Here is a 12,943-nt window from a genome sequence, read left to right on the forward strand (position 1 = left end):
TTAAAACTTCTGATTCTTTACATGTATGTGTATGGCTGAGTACCTTCACCTGAAATTATCACAACATTGTTAATCGGCTATACATCAATACAGAATAAAAAGTTTTTTAAAAAAGCTTTTAACTCTCAAGGACATTTGGATTCTCTTCCATTCTCTGACAAAAAGTGAAGAGCGTGCTTTCTTCAAATACTGGAAAGCACGTGAAAGTGAAAGTTGCTCAGTTGTGTCCAGCTCTTTGTGACACCATGGACTATATAGTCCATGGAATTCTCCAGGCCAGAATACTGGAGTGGGTAGCCTTTCCCTTCTCCAGGGGATCTTCCCAACCCAGGGATCAAGCCCAGGTCTCCCACATTGCAGGTGGATCCTTTACCAGCTGAGCCACCAGGGAAGCCCAAGAACACTGGAGTGGGTAGCCTGTCCCTTCTCCAGTGGATCTTCTCGACCCAGGAATCAAACCGGGGTCTCCTGCATTGCAGGTGGATTCTTTGCCAATTGAGTTATCAGGGAAACCCGGAAAGCACATATACTTTTTTTTTTTTTAACTGTAATGCAGTCAATCCTTGTTGTTCACAGACTGTGTATTTGTGATTTGCCTACTCACTAAAATTTACTTGCAACCCCCAAAGCAATACCCAGGCACTTTCTTGGTCATTCTCCAGTCTGCAGGGCTGTGACACATTTGAATTAACAAAATTCACATTGCCAGCTGAGGTGAAACGAGGCAACTTGCTGCCTTCTTGTTTCAGTTCATATTGTAAACAGGTGTCCGCATTGTGCTTCGTTTAATGCCATGCTTTTCACATTTTCGTGGTTGTTTGTTGGTGATGTCACTTTAAAATGGCCCCCAAATATCTTGCTGTCTGTGTGTGCCTTAGAAAACATGTGGGTTAAGCAAACTTTGTTCAGGCATGACTTGTAATACTCCTGGCTGTGAGTTTAACATTTATGAATCAGCAGTGTACAGTATATATCAAAGAAGGTGTCTTTAAATAGAAATGCACATAAAACAAGGTTAGGTATTTACCAGTTGATGAAAATTGTGACTAGAGGAAACAGGTGTCCCAGAACCTGACTCTATATTTCCCTCGGAGCAGTGGTCTAGTATTCGTGAATTCAGTGTTCGAGACCACTTTACAGACAGCATCCACTGCAAGTAACTAGAATCAGCTGTAGTTATTTTATTTTATTTTGTTGAACTGATAGAGATCATCAGTCAAGTATTTTATGCATAGGTGTGTTTCATGTTTCTGTTAATGCTGGGCTGTGCACTTTCATTTCAGGAGTGCCCTAGCTAGTTTACAGCTCATCAGCTCAGAGCTTTGCCTCAGGGAGAGGCGTCAGCTCTGGCATGAGAGCCATTGGCTGGTTAGGGAACCTGGCTTGAAGCTTGGCTTGGCTTTCCCTGACAACTCCATCCTGACTTTCCACCTTCCCTTTTCACGCTGCTGCAGCCTGGGCCATGAAAAGCAGCTCCAACCTGACCTGTGACGCTGGTCCAGGAGGGGAGGATATTGGACTGCATCTATTCTTGGCTCTGATGGTGCAGGGACGGGGGATGTGGGAGCTCCTCGTGCGGGTCTTCTTATGTGGGTTTCTTGCTTGCTTTGTTTGTTTCTTTGTTTTTAAGAGTTTTGCTTTGCTATGGTTATGGGTTTTTCTTCATTATCCCAAACCAGCTGGGTAAGGTACCAGCCATGACAGGTTTCTAAGGCAGGGAAGTTTAAAGACCTTCCTAAGCCCTGAAGTGAAGTGAAGTCGCTCAGTCGTGTCCGACTCTTTGTGACCCCAGGGACAGTAGCCTACTAGGCTCCACCATCCTTGGGATTCTCCAGGCAAGAAGACTGGAGTGGGCTGCCATTTCTTTCTCCAGGGGATCTTCCCAACCCAGGGATCGAACCCGGGTCTCCTGCATTGTAGACAGACGCTTCACCGTCTGAGCTACCAGGGAAGCCCTCCTAAGCCCTAGGCACTGTTACTTTTCAAATCCCCACCCTACATTGTAGAAAATGGTCTTGTATCCTGTATTAAATCTAAGATTTAAAAGTAGAGTTGAATTGGTGTTGAAATGTTACTTGTAGTTACTTAAATGTTAAATTTGATTTTTAAAAATTTCATGTTCTAGAGCAGTAAGTTTTTTCTCCAGATCTCAAGCATTTTCATGGACCCTGGAAAAAACTCATAGGTACCTGGGTGCTTCTCTAGTGGCTCTGCAGTAAAGAATCTGCCTGTAGTGCAGGAGATGTGGGTTCGATCCCTGGGTCAGGAAGATCCCTTGGAGGAGGAAATGGCACCCTGCTCCAGGATTCTTGCCTGGAGAATCCCATGGACAGAGGAGCCTGGGGGGGGGCTACAGTCCATGGGGCTGCAAAAGAGTTGGACGCGACTGAATGACTAAACAACAATAACTGTGTCTGTAGTGCTGGACTGTGTCAAGAATTCAAGTGTTCCTTAGCATTGCAGTTATCCAAACACTGATGGGGGCTCTGATGTGCCTCATGACACATACGTTGCTTTGGTACAAAAACAAGCCATAAACAGATGACTGCAGTATGACGTGGTCAGGTGCTGTGGGTGGACAGAGGGCCTTTAGCTGAGTTGGGGCAGAGGAGAAAGTATTGTGATGCTGTCCTGGAGCAGATGGTGCCAGGCTGGGTTTTGGAGGCTGCCTGTGTAGTAAGGTGAAGAGTGGAGGGACAAAGGGAGTTTGGAGAAAAGCTGGGGGTGGAAAGGTGTGTCAGGGGCTTGGAAACAGCCTGATGTGTGTGGGAAATTATGGGCTGACATTACCGCCGGGGTAATATGTACAAAATGGGTTGTGGTGGTGACAAATACCATCAGAGGAGCAGGGAGAGGCTGAGTATGGAAGGCCTTTTGTATTTCTTAGACAAGTGTAAACTCGTCTTGGGCCTGTGACCTGCTTCTAGTGCTTCTTGACTGCTGAGTGATACTTTCTGAATTTATCAATAGTTGGTATCCTTCAAGGCATATCAGTAATATAACTAAGTTTCTGACCCTCTCTGTCCTTTCTGGTATTTGCTAAGTTCTGTTTTGTTTGCCTTTGCTCAGTAAACTCTTTTTTCTTAAAGGAAATAGAAATACCTTAGTTTTAAAAATAACTTTTTGTTAATGTATACCACATACCTCAGAAAAGTGAAAATGTAAGTATACAGAGAAATTAGCCTAATTTCAAAACATATACTCATTCTTAAAACATCAAGCAATATTAAAAATTTATAAAACAAGTAGCAGTCTGTTGGATTTCTGCCATTCATAGCTGCTGTGAACATTTTGGTCAATGCTGCTCTGAACCTGTCTCTGATCTTATGCAGACACCATGCACCCATGGTTTTCTAATTTATTTTTTCATTTCACCAATATTTCATACCCATCTTTTAAAGTTAATATCTGTGGATTCATTTCACCCTTTAATGGCTACAAGGGATTTTGTTTTATGGCATGACATAATTTACTTCATTAATGAACTCAATTGATTTAATTGATGAATTCAGTTACTTCATTGAATTCTAATTTTTATAAACTATTAGAAGCACATCAGTGGAAAAAAATCTTCCTAGAATGTACATTTATCTTTTCTTAAAATGATTTTACTATTAAAAAATTTCAAGCATCTAAAAACTGTGTAGTATGATAAGGTCCCATATACATTCAGCTTCAGCAGTTACCAGTGTTCTTTTCAATCTACACATCCATAATTGTTTTTTCTCTGTCAAGAGTATTTGAAAGCAAGTACCAGTCATAGTATCATTTTACCTATATACCTCAGTCTTTTAAGTTAGACTCACAAGCATCATAATATTAAATAAACAGAATTGATATTGATTCCTAATATCTTCTAGTATTATGCAGATTAAGATCCATGCATGATCTAAACATTAGTTGATATATCTCTTTTAAGTCTCTTAGTTTCTGACCTTCCTCCCCTTCTGTGTATTGCATGCTAATTATTTGTTGAAGAAAACAAGTCATTTATTCAGTAGAATTTTCCACAGTCTACTGATGACCTCCTTATGGTGTCATTTAACTTGTTCTTGCAGACACTGTCATAACCCCTAAACTGGGAGTTAGATCCAGAGGCTTAATTCATTTGTTAAGTTGGATTCATTTGTTAAGTTTGATTACTAAGTTTAGCCCCTGAAGTATCCATTCTAAAGTTTCCCATCAATCTTTTACCTAATGGTTTTGTCACCCCTTTATGATCACTGCCTACTTTCATTACTTCATTAGGGTTTCCAAAATGATGGCCTTTAGCAACTTTTTATTTTGAAATAATTGCAGAGTCACATGCAGTTATAAGAAATAATAGCAGTGATCCTTTCTGCCCCTCATCCAGTTTTCTGCAAGGGTGACATCCTGCTTCAGGGTGGTCTTAGATCAGCCACATCTAGGGAATTGATGTTGATGCAATCCATGGACCATATTCACACCTCACTGGTTTTACATCCTCTCCTGTAGGCATATGTGCACGTGTATGTGTATTTGGTTTTAGGCAATTTTATCACATGTGTAGATAAGTGTGGATCACACCACGGTCAAGAATTAGAAACTTTCCATCACAAGGATCTCGTTACCCTTTTACAGCCAGAGCCACCTCCTTCCCTCCTTGCTAACCCCAGGGACACTAATTATTCTCCATTTCTATACTTTTGTGATTACAAGAATGGCATACAGGACTCCCCTAGTTGTCTAATGATTAAGAATCCATCTTCTGATGCAGAGGGCATGGATTTGATCCCTGGTCCGGGAAGATTTCACATGCCATAGGGCAACTAAGCCCATGTGCCCTACCGCCCATGCTCTGCAACAAGAGACACCACTGCAGTGAGTAGCTGTGCACTGCTACTAGAGAGTAGCCCCTGCTTGCCACAGCTAGGGAAGGCCCGTGCGCAGCAGAAGACCCAGAACAGCCGGAAATAAACACACAAGTAAAAGTCTGCTGTTAAAAAAGAATGATGTATAATGGAACTACGCAGTATGTGACCTTCTGAGATTGATTTTTCTTTTCAATTTAATTCCCTTAAGATCTATCAAAATTGTTATGTGTATCAGTAGTTTTTTCTTCTTTATTCCCCAGTGGTTCATGATATGGATATACCACACTTGGTCTAACCACTCGCATGTTGAAGGATGTTTGGGTTGTTTCCAGTTTGGGGGTATTAACCATGGATATACTATGAGCATTTATAGATAGTTTTTTTGTGTGAACATGAGTTTTCATTTCTCTGGCATAAATGCTCAAGAGTGCATGTGCTGGGTCTATGGTAAGCATGTGTTTAGTTTTGTAAGAAATTATCATGTTCTTTTCTAGAGTGGCTGTACCATTTTGCATTTCCATCAGTGGTGAGTGAAAGATTAGTTTCTCTATACCCTCACCAGTATTTGGTGTTATCATTGTTTTTATTTTAGCCATTTTGATATTTATGTAAATCATAATTTTTAAATTCTGTCATGCCTTCAGTGCTTTTTAGCTGTCATTCTTCTTTAAAGAAGAAGCTTTTCATCAGCTATTTGGTAATCTTGAAATACAAACTGTATAAGAATCTGATTATTTTTCTCATTTTCAATGCCCCGTTCCCTACCTTGGTAAGCCGGTTTTCAGGAAAACAAATAAGTGCCCTTTAGCTTCCCGAGTGACTAATTGACTTAAAAAATATCATTATAAACTCATGGATTTTAAAATATTTGATGTGATTGTCTTCTCCAGATAAATTGGTAGAAGGAAAATTGTCATGTCAAAAGGTAGGCAAATTTAAAATTTTGATATCGGTGATCTCACTCCTGGATGGCATCATTGACTCAATGGACGTGAGTCTGAGTGAACTTCGGGAGTTGGTGATGGACAGGGAGGCCTGGCGTGCTGCGATTTATGGGGTCGCAAAGAGTCAGACATGACTGAGTGACTGAACTGAACTGAACTGAACTGATCCCACTCCTCTCCAGAAAGTCTATCATTTAATGTTCTTGGCAAGAGTATGTAAAATATTTATTTTTCTATATCCTTGCCAACACTGGTGTGACCAGTTTTTAATTTAAATATATTTTACTAATCTGTGGCTAACCATTATCTTACTATTTCTATTTTTCAGTTCTACAGTTACCAGTAATATTGACTTAAAAATTTAGCCTATTGCTCATTGATTACCTTTATCCATGTTATCAAGACATTTGTCTTTTCTTATAATTTTTTTTTTTTGCTATATCTGTCAACCTTTTTCTTGGTGGTTGCTGATTTTTATTTGCTTAGAAAGGTCTGTTCTGCCTTAAGCTTATAAAAGTTTATACCCATTTTTTGATGCCTTCCTGTGATTTTACAGTTTAGTTTAAATATTTGTTCTACGTATAGTTTATTTTGTATAAGATATGAAGTAAGGATCCAGAATTACCTATTTCTAAATGTCTGACCGGTTTTCTTAATGCCATTGATTAGGGTGTCTTTTCCTCACAAATGTGAAATGCCATTTTTATACTAAATTCTTGCATCTTGAGTCTTTTCTGAATTTTCTATTCTCTTCCCCTGATTTGTCAGTCTTCAGTTGTCACATAATGTATGGTACTGCTGGTCTCTCTGTCTCTCTTTCTCTCTCTTTTTTTTTTTTTCCTTTTATGACTTTGCTAAGTTCACAAGCATGTTCTTCTAGATTAGAAATACTTGTTTTAAATCCAGACCACCCTGTTATATTTTGATGGGGATTTTATTTAATTTATAGGTTAATTTAGGGAGAATTATTTCTTTACAACTCTGAGCTTTCATAGTTAAGAAAATGGTCTATCATTTCATTTATTCACACCTTTTTTCTTCTTTTTGAATATGTTTTGTTAATTTACCTCTAAATTATTGCTTTTGGTTTCTCTGTCCCTTCATTTGAAGGATACCTTTTAAACTTGATCAGATTCATTTTTTAAAAGTAGGTCAAACGTTTTGGGAAAGCATCACATTTATAATTTGTAATGCATTCCAAGCTGTCTCTTCAGTATGTCTGGCTCCCTAAACTAACAACCTATATTTCCCACAGTCCTTGAGACAAATTAAATAATGGCCTCATTCTAATAGTAGCTAATATGGCTTAGTTACTGAGTATAAATTACTACAAATTTCTGATGAAGATGACAATACATTGTTAATCAAATTAGACAGTAACACACATTTGGAGTTTTAAATCGAAAACTTCATCTATTTAAGTACAGCATATGGGGCAGCTTTTTTTAAAGTGGAAAAAACAAGCCTACAATTATAAAAGTTTCGTAAGGCATACATGTGCTAGCTTGCTTGGCCTCTTTCGTTAGTCCATTGACATCATTTATTTCATTGCACCTGGGAATCTTGTATCTTTATTTGCTGCCTACGTGAGCTGTCTTTATGCCCAAACCTGTTTAATCCCAAGTAGACCCTTGATAAAAGCAGCTACTATTTATTGAGATCCAACTATATGTTAGGGCTGAGAAGTAGAGTCAGTAATTAAGTTTGATCTGTCCAGCTCTGAACTCTTTAGGAATTTGGACTTCATTGTAGGGCTTCTGTCCATGTGTGTGTGAGTGTGTGTGTGTGTGTGTGTGTGTGTGTACTGCATTATAGGGCTTCCGTGTGTGTGTGTGGTGTGTTTTGGAGAGCTTGTTTGTTGTTTTGGGGGCTAGGTGAGAGGAGGAAGAAATTGGTCATAATTTTCACAAACCTGTTAACACTGCCTCTAAAATATGGAGTCTTTTTTTCTTTTCTTTTTAAAATTTATTTATGTATTTATTTGGTTGCTTCGGGTCCTAGTTGTAGCGTGCAGGATCTTTGTTGTGGTGGGGGCTCTTCTGTTGTGGCTTGCAGGCTTCAGAGTGCATGGGCTCAGTAATTGCAGCACTTAGTTGCTCCTCAGCATGTGGGATCTTAGTTCCCCAACCAGGGATCACACCTGCGTCCCCTGCATTGCAAGGGATTCTTGCAATGGATTCTTAATCACTAGACCACAGGGGAAGTTCCTAGAGTCTTTTATGCTATCCCTTTCTTGAGAGAGATTCTTTATTAGGTATCTCAGTAAATTTTAAATTGTAATTTTGTAGATGTATTGCTAAACTGCCATTATTTGGTAGATTTTAGGATCAGAATTTTGGGAAGCCCTATAAAGCCAGATTTAATAACAAACAGCGTAACAGCTAATAATGGAATTTCCAAAAGATTTAATTTAAGCTCTCAAGCCAGAAAACAAGATTATAGAATGAATCCTTTATTTTAGAGGAAAAATAATATTTTAAATTCAAGACCATTTAATTAAAACCACTTGTTTAATTATAAACAGTACGCTATAATCACAGATTATTTTATGCATTAAAACAGCTTGAACCTTTGCTTTTCACATGTAATGTGCTGTATATTCTCTCAAACTTAGTGAAATGTTTGTATAAGCATTTTGTGATTCAAAGACACTTTCCAGATCAAATTAGTGTGGCTTCCTTGTGTATGTTATGAAATATTATGAAATATTCCAGACACACTAAAAGGCTTAAAGAATGGTAGCTATACCATCCCTATACTTGACATCCTGCTTAAGATATAAAATGCAACCAGTATGATGGAAACACCTGTTTTACTTCTCCCTAATTGCAGAATCCTTTCTTTGCTCCAAGAATCATCTCTTTTTCAACATATAATGAAACCTTTGTTTTTGAATTTTGTGTAAATGATGTGTTATTCTGATGCTTTTGTGACTTGCTTTTTTAGCATTCACCTTACTATTTCTGAGATTCCATCTGTGTTGATGTGCATCGTTCAAGTTCATTCATTTTCACTGCTTGAAGTATTTTGTTGAATGAAAGTACCATAATTATCTATTCTCCTGCTGATGGACATTTAGTTGTTTCCAGTTTTTGCAATTAACAATGTTAATATTGATGTTCTTTTACAGTTCTCCTTGTGCACACATGTGAGAGATTCCCAAGAGCACCTACATATGAATGACATTGCTGGATTGAAAGGTATATGAATCTTCAGCTTTACTAAATATTGCCCAATTGTCTCCAGAAGTAGAATCCATTTGGATGCCCACCTTAACTGATTAAACTCTCATTTTTCTGCACTCTTGCCAACAGTAGGTATTGTCAGGCTTTTTCGTTTGTCAGTTTGATGAGTAATATATAGCTCATTGTTATTTTGAATTTCTCTGATTACTGGTGAGGTCGGACATCTTATTTTATCTTATTAGCATTACAGGTATTTTTTTTTTTTTTAGTACTTGTGTATTATAGCTGAAAGTTATATGCAAAGTTGAAAACATGAAGTAGTTGCTGCTAATTAGAAATATACCATAATTTTATTTTTAAAACATTGGCAACTTTGCAGAGGAAATTATTTGGGGTGATTTTTTTTAATAGTATATTATATATTAGATCATGAAATTTGGAATTAAATTGGTGCTTGAATCCTGGCTCCATGTTTTATGACCTTGGGCATTTAGTGCAATGAATTTTTCCTCATCTTAAAATAAGTATGATTTGGTAATAAAGTATGGTTTGGTAATAAAATTAAATCTGATAACATTAACACTGGCATGTAGGACTGTTATATAGTTTAGGGTGAAATAAACATATTCAAATTAAACAATAGTGTGGAGAATGGGTGATACTATGCATGCTAAGTTGCTTCAGTTGTGTCCAGCTCTTTGCAATCCTGTGGATTCTAGCCCACCAGGTTGCTCTGTCCATGGCATTTTCTAGGTAAGGATACTGGAGTGGGTTACCATGCCCTCCTCCAGGGCATCTTCCCAACCCATGGATGGAACCTGAGTCTCTTTCGTCTCTTGCATTGTCAGGGGGATTCTTTACCACTAGCACCACCTGGGAAGCCTGGGTAATTCTGACGCATGATTAAATCAGTTCTGAAATCTGGCAGCATTTGTGAAATGAAAATGCAGCCTGAGAGTTGATGCTAATGTCAGTGAACTTCCTCTCAGGGCCAAATGAGATTGGTGGTATAGCACACCAGAGCAGAAACGTGTGCAGCCCCACTTCTCCACGTACACCCACATTCCTGAGTCGGTGTTCATCTTCTGTACCTTGTCAGTTTTCTACCTGTCAGAACATCAGGGACTGTGGTAAAGCTGTCCAGGATCACAGTGGGTAGGTGCGAGTGACCTTGGGACCCTTTGGTTGTTCCGGAATCTCGTCTGGTTCTAGGAATTCTGTCGTTAACTGTGCAGTGTGGGCGAGATGGGCTGAGTGCCTGAGAGCTGATGGAGGAAATGCAGGCTGGTGGATGATTATGAGTTGATGTTATTATCCCTTGCCACAGGAACTTCTGCACATGGCTTCCGAAGATGTGACCATTACAGTTCGCCTCATTCGTTCATTTGAGCATCGCAATTTCAGACCTGTAGTATATCATGGAGTTCATTTGGACCAAACTGTGAAGGATTTTATAGTATTTCTAAAGCAAGGTATGAGATGTTTCAACCACTTGGCTTTATTAGTGTTTCAAAAAAGAGTAGTTGAGTATTAGAGTGATAGTAACCTTTTAAAAGCACTTTGAAAGATACCAATCTGTGTTCTAAGCCAGGTGTGAGGCTTTCTCCTGCTCTGGGCCTTGGTATCAGCAGCAATCTCTCCAAGGCTTATTTAGCAACATGTGTGCCTTCCTCAGGGATTGTCACTAGCATGTTAGACTTCTCCTTTTTTTTTTTAATTAAAAAACATTTAAGATCTACGATTCCTCATGACAAATGGCTTTATGTATTTGGAGGCTAGTTAACAAGAGAAGGTAGTGTTACCTGGCTGAGCACACAGAGGGCATCCTGGGGAGCGTGACAGGAAGGTAGCAGGCCTCTATCTGTCCAGCCAGGAGATCACGAGAGCATCTGGTCGTTGTGGACACAGAGTGATGACCAGCCTCACTCGTGTAGTGTATCATTTCAAACTCAGCATACAGCAGATGTGAATGTAGTCTTCATTTAGGTAGGTCCTTGGTGGGTTTCTATCCTCTGGTCTTAATTACAGAAGTGTTCTAGTCATCAACATTTGATGAAACATCTAGAATAAGCTTTTATTGCTTTAATTGAATTGCGATTTATATATGGTATAATGTACAGATCTTAGTGCACATTTCTGTGAATTTTGGCAGATATAGCACTTTATATCTAACTTAATTTTTTTCAACTGACATAATTTGAGACAGAGAAGTTGCCAGAACTCCTGAAAGCTCTTCACACAGGTTCCCCAAATGTCACCATTTTGTTACATTTGTTTTTCTCTCTCCTCCTCCCCAGTTCCTTTCTTACTCTTCCACTTCATTTTTCTCTCTGAACCATTTAAAAGTATGTTGCAGACATTATTCCCTTTTACCTCTAAACATTTCAGGGTGTATTTTCCAAAAATAGGGAATTTGCTTTATATAACTATAGTTACAGTAATGAAAATCAGCCTTAACATTGAAACAATGCTATCAACTAATTCATAGACCTTACTGAGATTTTACCTGTCCCAGAAAGGTCTTTCTGAACAAAAGAAAATCTGAAGACATATGTTAGTTCAGTTTCTTTAATCTGAATTAATTTCTTCATCCAGGAGTCTTTTTTGTTGTTGTTGATTTTAATTCTTTTTTTTTTGAAGGATAATTGCTTTACAGAATTTTGTTGTTTTCTGTCAAACCTCAACATGAATCAGCCATAGCTATACATATATCTCCTCCTTTTTGAACCTCCCTCCCATGTCTCACCCCATCCCACCTCTCTAGATTGATACAGAGTCCCTGTTTGAGTTTCCTGAGCCATACAGCAAATAGATGGTTTTACATATGGTAATGTAAGTTTCCATGTTGCTGTTTCCATACATCTCATCCTCTCCTCCCCTCTCCCTATGTCCAAAGGCTAGTCTCTATGTCTGTTTCTCCATTGCCTGTAAATAAATTCTTCAGTACCATTTTTGTAGATTCCATATATATGCATTAGAATACAATATTTACCTTTCTCTTTCTGACTCACTTCAGTCTGTATAATAGGTTCTAGGCTCATCCCCCTCATCAGAACTGACTTAAATGCATTCCTCTTTATGGCTGAGTCATATTCCATTATGTATCTGTACCACAGCTTCTTTATGCATTCATCTGTTGATGGACATCTAGGTTGCTTCCATGTGCTAGCTATTGTAAATAGTGCTACAGTGAACAATGGGATACATGTGTCTTTTTCAATTTTGGTTTCCTGAGGATATATGCCTAGGCGTGGGATTGCTGGGTCATATGGTGGTTTTATTCCTAGTTTTTTTAAGGAATCTCCATACCGTCTTCCATAGTGGCTGTATCAATTTACATTCCCACCAGCAATGCAAGAGCATTCCCTTTTCTCCACACCCACTCTAGCATTTATTGTTTGTAGACTTTTTGATGATGGCCATTCTGACTGGTGTGAGGTGATATCTCATTGTAGTTCTGATTTACATTTCTCTAATAATGAGTGATGTTGAGCATCTTTTCATGTGTTTGTTAGCCATCTGTATGTCTTCTCTGGAGAAATGTCTGTTTAGGTCTTTCCCCCACTTTTTGATTGGGTTGTTTGTTTTTCTGGCATTGAGTTGTGTGAGCTACTTGTATATTTTGGAAATTAATCCTTTATCCAGTTGTTTGATTTATTACTTTCTCCCATTCCGAGGGTTGTCTTTTCACCTTGCTTATAGTTTCCTTTGCTGTGCAAAAGCTTTTAAGTTTAATCAGGTCCCACTTGTTTACTTTTGTTTTTATTTCCGTTACTCTAGGAGGTGGGTCATAGAGGATCTTGCTTTGATTTATGTCATCGAGTGTTCTGCCTATGTTTTCCTCTTAGAGTTTTATAGTTTCTGGTCTTACATTTAGGTCTTTAATCCATTTTGAGTTTATCTTTGTGTGTGGTGTTAGGAAGTGTTCTAATTTCATTCTTTTACATGCAGCTGTCCAGTTTTCCCAGCACCATTTATT

General features: G+C 38.5%; 1 protein-coding gene across 3 annotated transcripts in view; it reads left to right on the plus strand.

The window, feature by feature from the left end:
• CUNH2orf76 (chromosome unknown C2orf76 homolog) overlaps positions 1-12,943 on the plus strand; it is a 114,149-nt gene that overhangs the window by 52,038 nt on the left and 49,168 nt on the right. For 2 of the 3 annotated variants that reach the window (XM_040228970.1, XM_040228969.1), the window contains exons 2-3: positions 8,910-8,979; positions 10,292-10,436. In XM_040228970.1, coding sequence (XP_040084904.1) covers positions 10,304-10,436 — 133 coding nt within the window. In that variant the 5' untranslated portion in view covers positions 8,910-8,979; positions 10,292-10,303. Of the gene's footprint in view, positions 1-8,909; positions 9,093-10,291; positions 10,437-12,943 lie in introns of all 3 variants that reach the window. The other variant, XM_040228971.1, reaches the window with a different exon arrangement.

This window comes from Oryx dammah, unplaced genomic scaffold, assembly GCF_014754425.2.
Source record: "Oryx dammah isolate SB20612 unplaced genomic scaffold, SCBI_Odam_1.1 HiC_scaffold_27, whole genome shotgun sequence".
Classification (NCBI taxonomy): Eukaryota; Metazoa; Chordata; class Mammalia; order Artiodactyla; family Bovidae; genus Oryx; species Oryx dammah.